The sequence below is a fragment of the Capsicum annuum genome, chromosome 11 (assembly GCF_002878395.1).
Source record: "Capsicum annuum cultivar UCD-10X-F1 chromosome 11, UCD10Xv1.1, whole genome shotgun sequence".
Taxonomy (NCBI): Eukaryota; Viridiplantae; Streptophyta; class Magnoliopsida; order Solanales; family Solanaceae; genus Capsicum; species Capsicum annuum.
In genome coordinates this window covers 80,394,884-80,403,681 of record NC_061121.1, presented here as the reverse complement: position 1 = coordinate 80,403,681, position 8,798 = coordinate 80,394,884, and the positions used below count along the sequence as shown (strand labels likewise).

The following is an 8,798-nucleotide window of genomic DNA, read 5'->3' as shown; positions in this document are numbered from 1 at the left end:
GTTGCTGAACCAGAAGTGAAGAAGACATAACCATTGCCCTTTCCTCAAAGGCAAATAAAAGAAAAGGAGGATGCCCTGTTCAATAATTTCATTGATACATTCAAAGAGCTTCATATTAACTTACCTTTACTAGATATTTTGCAGAGTATGCCTAAGTATACAATACACTTGAGGGATATGGTGTTAAAAAGGAGAAATTGTAAGATATAGGGGCAATAACACTCACTCAAGAGTGTAGTGCGGTGATGACACAGAAAATCTCTAAGAAATTGAAAGATCAAGGGAAATTTGCTAGCCCTATTCAAATTTGGAATAAAGCAGTTCATGCACTGAGTGACTTGGGGGCAAGCATTAGCTTAATGCCCCTATCATTGTTTAAAACATCGGGCTTGGGAAAGCCAAGATTGACCACAGTTGTTTTGCAGCTCGCAGATGGATCCATAAAATATCCAGAAAGAGTAATAGAGGACATTCTTATAAAGGTTGGTAAATTTATTATACCGGCTGACATTTTTGTTTTTGATTTTAAGGCAGACGAACAGGTTCTAATCATCTTGAGGTATTAATTTTTAGAAACTGGAGGGGCTTTAATTGATGTTACAGAAGGCACACTCAATATGAGGGTAGATGATAAAGAGATGGTATTTGATGCGTATAAAACACCCATAATATAACCCCGAATTAAAAATTTATGTGTGATAAATATTATTGAAGGGGAAAAGTATGGGGTGGTTAGTCCACCAAAGACCTCTTTGGATTAACTGATTGAGTGGTCTAAGATGAAAGTACTGTGTCCCAACATGATAAAGGTTGATGTGAAAAGATATGATGACTTTAAGAGTGCAAACTCAAGAGGTCTGAAACGAATGAAAATATGGCTCCTAAAAGAGAGTAAAAGGTTTAAGGAATATGGTTAAGTTGATATGGGACGTGCTATAACACTAAATCAGGCGCTACTTGGGAGGCAACCCAAGTTAATTAGGTATGTTTTATCTTCAGTTTTTAGTTTTTTATTTCACATAGTTTTTGTCTTTAGTTGAGTCACAGGTTAATGGGAAGTCTGAGGACCATAAACTTGAGCTTAGAGCATTACAAATATTGAGTGTGGGGTCCCATGGATCCCATTGTTATGTGAAGATGCTACTAGCTAAGCCTAGGGGCCTCAGGGAGTATTTCTATCTCTTACCTTTAATTCACTTTGGGGACAAAGTAGATTTTTAAGTGTGGGGTGTGGAAATTTCCAAATGTTGATTCAATTTAAAATTTTTTAGGTTAGGAATAAGTGAGATATTCTTGATTGGTGCTATTTTTGATTACATGATGCAAGTGGATTTATTTGTAAAATCATGTTGATTGATGTGAATTGATATTTTTAAAACTCCGAGGCTCAAGTTTATGACTCTTTTTTATGTTGGCTTAATTTTGAATTTATGCTATTGTTTGGTTAGGAGTCTATGATGATCCTATTGAGTTGAGCATGTGCTATGAGTGGTGTGAGGTTTCTTTATATTCCTTGTTGCATGTGATGTCTAGAAATTGCTCGATGTATGTGTGAAGCAAAATAAAGAATGTGGCTTTAGGAGATGATATAGGCATTTCTTTGATAGCCTTGTTTTATACACTTACGTGTGCGCTTGGACGCTGTCAAGTTTTTGGCACCGTTGCCGGGTACTTGTTATTTGGCAATTGTTTATTTTAGTTTTACTTTTATGTTTATTTGGTGTTTTTACTCTTGGTCTTGGTTTTGTTATTAAAAGAAATAGGTTTTTAGGTTGGTAAGCTGGGAAGGGATCAGGAGTTGGTAGAACCAAGCCCGAAACTCAAGCAACTTCATTATCAATGCAGGAAAGAAGCAATCCCTTTTCCTAGATTTCCTTAAATCTAAGAAGACCAAGGGCATACTTTTCCTATGGCTAAATAACAAACAACTGGTAGAAAGGTTAGGGAAGTGGCAGTCCATTTCCAATAAACTTGACTTCCCTAATTCAAAGACCGACAATTGGGGGGAATTTCAATTTGAAACATAATATGGAGAAAATTCTTATTAGCAGTGGACAGTTTGTAGGGATTTCACACAAGGATCCACAAGTCCACCTGTAGACCTTTATTGAGCTTACAGATACATTCACTCTAACTGTGGTGACTCCAGATTATGTAAGGCTGACTCTGTTTCCCATTCACTTTTGGGGGAAGCTTGTTGGGGTGACTCCAGATTATGTAAGGCTGACTCTATTTCCCATTCACTTTTGGGGGAAGCTAAATGGTGGTTGAATGCAGAGCCGGCCAATTCAATTACATCATGGGATGACTTAGTTAGAAAGTTCCTCATCAGATTCTTTTCATTAGGCAATACTGTGTGACTTTGCAGTGAAATAATAAGCTTCAAAGCCTGATGAAAACCTCTATTATGCTTGGATTATCCACATCACCTACAGTCGAATGAGGTACTTGCTGACACTTTTGTGTAAGCTCTTATCACAATACGGAGATTTTGCTAGATTCTGCCGTAGGTGGTCAAGCATTGGAGTCAACTTATGATAAGCTGTACATATTGTTGAACCGCATAGTACAAAGAAATCCAGATTGGCTTTTAGATTCTAAAAGTGACACAAAAAGAATTGAGGGTGTATTGAAGGTGGATCAGTTCACAGCCTTATCAGCACATGTTTCTATACTACAGAATTTGATCAACACTCTTTTCAGCAGCATAAAGTTGGAAGCTGCACAACCTATAGACACAGTCAATGCCATCCAACAAGCTACAGGTTGGTATGAGGTATGCAGAAATAGTGGTTATGCAATAGCCATGGGTATGTCAAATTTGGAATCTGTGATGTATGTAGGTAATGATCAAAGGCCAAATTATGGTAATTCCTACAACATAAAGTGGCAGACTCAGCCTTGGAATGTACAACAACAACAAATCCCACAGCTGCAGACCTAATCTAATCAGTCAATGAGCAATATAGAAGAGATGTTGAAACAAATCTTAGCTGAGAAAGCATAACTATTTGTGGATATGAAAAGTCAACACACAGAATTACAGAATTAGAAAGTGTCCTAGAGAAGCTTGGAGTTGCAAGTAGGTCAATTATCACATGTACTAAATACAAGACCACAAGGTGGGTTGCCAGCATATACAAAAAATTCAAACTGGTTTTGACAATCACCTTAAGATGTGGTAAAGAGATTCAAGGAGAACCTCCAAAGGCAACAAAGGAGGTTGATGCAGATATGGTGACTAAATAGGTTCTCGAAGAAGTTGCTAAAAATTTAAGAAAGTCTGAGTACTTGACAACAAAAGTTGTTGAACTTGAAGTGAAGAAGACACTCCCATTACCCTTCCCTCAAAGGCAAATAAAAGTGAAGGAGGATGCCCTGTTAAAAAATTTCATTGATACATTCAAAGATCTTCATATTAACTTACCTTTGCTAGATATTTTGCAGAGTATGCCTAAGTATGAAAAGTACTTGAGGGATGTGGTGGCAAAAAAGGAGAAATTACAAGATGTGGGGGCAAAAACACTCACTGAAGAGTGTAGTGCGGTAATGACACAGAAAATCCCTAAGAAATTGAAAAATCAAGGGAAATTTGCTATCCCTATTCAAATTGGAAATAAAACGGTCCATGCACTGAGTGACTTGGTGGCAATCATAAACTTGATGCCCCTATTATTATTTAAAATATTGGGCTTGGGAAAGCCAAGATTGACCATAATTGCTTTGCAGCTCATAGATGAATCTATAAAATATCCAGAAGGAGTAATAGAGGACATCCTCATAAAGGTTGGTTAATTCATTATACCTGCTGACTTTTTTGTTCTTGATTTTAAGTTAGACGAGCAGGTTCCAATCATCTTGAGGCATCCATTCTTAGCAACTAGAAGGGCTTTGATTGATGTTAGATAAGGCACACTTAAAATAAGGGCAGATGATGAAGAGATGGTATTTGATGCATACAAAACACCCACAATAAAACCTCAAATTAAAAATTTGTGTGTGATCAATGTAGTACTAGCTTGAGCGTCTTGCATTCAGTAGAAGTCTAGCGTCACATCAGATATTTATGCTTAGAGTTTAGAGTTGTTCGAGGATGAACAAGGATTGAAGTATGGGGTGATGATCTGAGGTGGTTTTATACACTTAGGTATCATTATTCTTGCTTATTTCACCTTATTTTGAGAGAAATTTGAGTTCTAAACGTGTTCATATTGATATAAATATGCATTTAAGTGTCCAAGTGCATGATTACAATGTTCAAAGTATTTTTCAAACAAGTTTGTGCTTAATTGAGTCATTTAGAGTTCAACCCAGAAAACTAGTTTTACTAGCTTGATGTAGGCATGTGTCTAGTTGGCTTCGGTGGATTCTAATATATATAAATTGTTCCAAATACTTTAAATGTATAATTATGAGTGGAATAACTTATTTGTAATGGACAAAGTTCAATTTGATTAAGTCAAGAGTCTGAATAATAAGTGAAAGATCATTGTGAATTTGCCTTATCTTAGCTTTTATTTTGATTCATTGTTTCGAATATTGTGTTGTTTTGATCTTTAATATATGTTATGTGATATTGTAGGAGGCTTTATGAGTTTAATACAGTAATATATTTATGTTTTAAAGGCCGAAAATTCATTAAAAATACACTATAAAAAGCATGGAAAAAAGATGGAACGTTCAACACTTAACTAGATTTTTTGATGCAAATTCCAGTAAGCCGATGCGAAGTCGAAGTGTCATGTTGATGTAACCAACACATTGGGAAATGTATCTCGTTGATAATTCATGCACGGAAATTAAATGCTGCCGGCACAACTTTTTGATTTGTCCACTTTAAAGTCGATTTGTGCATGCGGTTTGAGGAGTTGTTGTGGGAATCTTTTCTAATCCCCCAAAGAGTGGGATTATTTTATTATATTTTGAATTTGATGGACAACATTTAAAAAATCCTGATCAACTTTGAACTTTGGTGGACAATTTAACTCCAAAAACAATTGTGATAATTCACTGGACACGTGGACAACTAGGGCAAATTCTTGGATTATTTAAATTGGACAAAACTTTGGAGAACATGAATAACCTGGAACGGTGGAAAATGTTGGGGTGGCTGCTACACTTTAGTTTAGGTATTTTTTATTCTTTAATTTTTTAAATCATGTATTCAAATATTTGGATCATGATTATAAATATTATCGGTTAAAACCATCTTTCAGGGGTTAAAGCCGAGAACATGAGTACTATTATTTTTGATTAATTTCTATTAATTTTGCTTATCATATTTGGTTGTTTGTTTATTCTTATTTTAATTATTTTTAGAATTCACGACCCTTAAAATACATATATTATTGACCTTTTGATCTCGGGAGAAGGAATAGGGAGATAGAACATGAGAATAAACAAAGTTTGGGTTTCTATTCTTTTATAAAATAAAGAATTAAACTTAGCGTCTAGGATAGGAATGTACTTAGATATCTTATTTGATTCAGACATAGGATGATAGATTTAATTAACTTATTTGGATTATTACATCTCCGCTCAACGCTGTAGTTGTAATCTTCATATTAGGTAAAAGATTAGAGGTTGAGAAACCATGATCATGTAATTAACCTTACGAATCAACAACCAAGATAAACAAATTAGTGAATGAAATTCAATTACTGTAACGACCCAAAATCACCTCCTGAGACATCATACGGTGCCTAGGGATAGAAGTAGAACCAAGCTAACCCTTTGAACCTATCACTTCTCATAATAAATCATTCAACAAGGAATATACAAAACACTGGCACTGTCATATCAAATGAAAGGCAATACGAAGGTAATACTCAGTCCAAACGACCATAATACTGGAAAATCTAGACACAGCCACAGTCTGATAACTAGTCTGACAAAGCCTCTACTACTCTATGAACTCGAGAGCCGTTGGGACAGGTCCCCAACTAACTCAAACTGAACTGAAAGTAATAACATAAACACTCGAATACTGAAATGTCTAAAGATTAGTCCTCGAACCATGAGGACTCACCACTGCGGTGATGTAGACAAAGGTAATCAAAAATCACTGATAAGGCTGGGAATGAGCACCTGAACCTACATTTTAAGATAATGTAGCACGTAGACTTATATGTGGATCAATATTTGGGAATGTACTGAGTATATGGGGGTGTATAAATTTACATAAAAAAATATCAATACTCTTTAATCAAATCATGCGTGCAAATAGGAATGACTCACATGGCTTGAATAAGTCAAAATATAAAGCTCATAAATCATGTAGAATGAAGCAAGTAACACAAATCTCGTGAGTCATTATACTTTAGCTTTAAAAATCTGAACTCTTGTCCTATTCTTATTACTCGAAGACTAAAGAAAGCTTTACACAATACTTTCAAACTCATGCATATATCTCATGGAGAGTAGAACTTCTTTAATGCTCAAGAACTTATAACTCTTTTGAACTCAAACACTTGGAATTCGAAATCATATGAATTTGGTTTAAAATCTGATGATCAACTCTTATTAGTAGAGAAAACTACTTCCTTCCTTGGAAAATACTAAAAAGCAATTCTTTCACTTTAGAAAACATCTTATCTCAAAGCTTTAGGGGAAAATATTCTATCTCAATGGAAAATACTTTAGTTTAGGGAGGTTCTCTTAACCGACATAAACCATGCGAGCTAAATGAAGTCCAACATCTTATCCTCCTAAGGAAGAAACCTCACGTTGGGGAGAGGTGTTATACTCTTGCCAAGGAGTATAACCTCAACTTACTGATCACTTATCTCGGCCTTGGGCCCAATCATCGCAGCCTCAGGCCCAAAATCTCACACCTATGGTGTCACGTAGTTCTGGGGTTAAGAAACCATAGTAACTTACCCAACTAGATGCTAAATACTACTCCCTTTAGTTTATCTTGCTCATCTCACGAAAATCCACTTTAAAAATAATCTCATGGTTTATAAGAACCCAACAATCAAATCTATAATCTCATGTAGTAGAGTGGATTTCAAAACTCTATGACCATTAGGTCAAAACATTTCTTAATAATCTCAAAAATACTCAAATTATGGGTGTTTATTGTAAAATAGTTCATAAAATTGCAAGTCTCAAGTAGGGCTTAGTGACCCATAATTCAATCTCAAGTTAAAACTCATCATAATGCATAATAAATAGCATATAGATTCATAAGTCATGTAGAAATCTGAAAGTTACAGCAATTTGTCTCAAAATATCAACATACTCATATACTTCAATTTCTAGAACATTGAAACTCTTAAATTCTCAAAGAGTAATAACTTAGGGTATAAACCCAGCTTCAATTTCTTAAGAAAAACATGCAAAATTATGCTATTTGACTTTCAATTCATGGAAAACATCAAGATATTGCAATCAATAACAATGGGTGAAAAACCCTAATTCAATATTATGTAAAATCTCATAGATTCCAGAAAATTATAGTTTAAATAAGACTTTGGGCACAAAGGTGAAAGGATTACCCTTGTTCAAAACCCTACATACCTTAGATTATGAAATTACATGAACAAGCTTGCTTCAACTCTTCTTCTTACTCTTGTGAGAGGGTTATTACAACCCTTGAACTTGGGGAACTCAAATTTCAACTCAATTTGTAGAATCTATGATGAGTTCTTGGATTTCTTGGAGAAGGATTTTAGATACCTTAGATTATGAAATTAGATGAACAAGCTTGCTTCAACTCTTCTTCTTGCTCTTGTGAGAGGGTTATTGCAACCCTTGAACTTGGGGAACTTAAATTTCAACTCAATTTGTAGAATCTATGGTGAGTTCTTGGATTTCTTGGAGAAGGATTTTAGATTTAATCTTGAGGGAGAAACCCTATCTCTCTTGTATTTTGGATCATAAATGAAGCCATTTCCTTCGCTTGAAATATATCTGGTTGATAAAAAGAGTGGAAAATATTGAAAAACACTTTTAAAAATGAGCTAAAAATACTGAACGAGGTCTGCGACGGTCGGAGTGATGGTCCATCGCAAGTCCAACGGTCCGTCAGATCATTCATCGCATGAGGAACAAAAAAGGGTCATACTGCCTCGATGTGATGGTTGGATCGACGGTCTGTTGCAAGTCTGATAGTTTGTTGGATCGTCTATCGCACGATAGCCAGGATAAGGCCACACTGCCTCAGCGCGACGATCACAGTGATGGTCCATTGCAGCCTTGACGGTCCATAATTTTAGCCATTGCACTTGGGTTAGAAAAGGGAGTTACTGCCTTAGTTACGATGGGATGAGCGATGGTCTGTCATAGACTCGACAGTCCATCGGATCATCTGTCACACCTGGGCGGTTCTAACAACTCTCAGTAAAACGGCCATAACTTCTCATCTTGAAATTGGATTTGGACGAAATTGGTATCGTTGGAATGCTAATTCAATTCTCTACATGTCTTAAGATAATATAAGAAAATTCTATATGGTTTAAACACCAATCACTTGAGTAGTCTATTCTCAATCTTTTTGGGCTGAAATTACCCTTCACTTGATATGCTCTAAGGCTCGGACTTGTGGGGTCTTACAATTACATTGTATGATTTTTTGAAGTTCTTTAACCCTAGTCTTTTATCCATTGGTTGCTCCAAGAATTTAATTTTCACATTCTTTACTTTATTTTTAATTTCCAAATTTCCAAACTCTTTTTGATTACTTTTGCGCTAAATTGATCTAGACAGTGAACTAAAATTAAATTATTGTTAAATCAAGTCTATGTGGGATCGATAATTAGTTTAATTAGGCCTCTTTACTACTTGATAAGACCATG

The 8,798-nt window shown here is 35.4% G+C and overlaps 1 protein-coding gene across 1 annotated transcript; it reads left to right on the top strand.

Annotated features, from left to right (window-relative positions):
* The first annotated feature begins 245 nt into the window (after window positions 1-245).
* On the top strand, window positions 246-3,909 carry LOC124888863. Its single transcript, XM_047400154.1, has 3 exons — window positions 246-559; window positions 2,470-2,776; window positions 3,835-3,909. The coding sequence occupies exons 1-3, from the start codon at window positions 246-248 to the stop codon at window positions 3,907-3,909; spliced, it is 696 nt and encodes a 231-aa protein (XP_047256110.1).
* Window positions 3,910-8,798: the final 4,889 nt, after the last annotated feature.

Excerpts from the sequence above, each read along its gene's own strand:
- LOC124888863 (XM_047400154.1), top strand. The coding sequence starts at position 246 with ATGACACAGAAAATCTCTAAGAAATTGAAAGATCAAGGGAAATTTGCT. Across the intron at positions 560-2,469 it reads CAGGTTCTAATCATCTTGAG|CTCTTATCACAATACGGAGA; the intron begins GTATTAATTTTT and ends CTTTTGTGTAAG. Across the intron at positions 2,777-3,834 it reads AAGCTACAGGTTGGTATGAG|TTAGACGAGCAGGTTCCAAT; the intron begins GTATGCAGAAAT and ends CTTGATTTTAAG.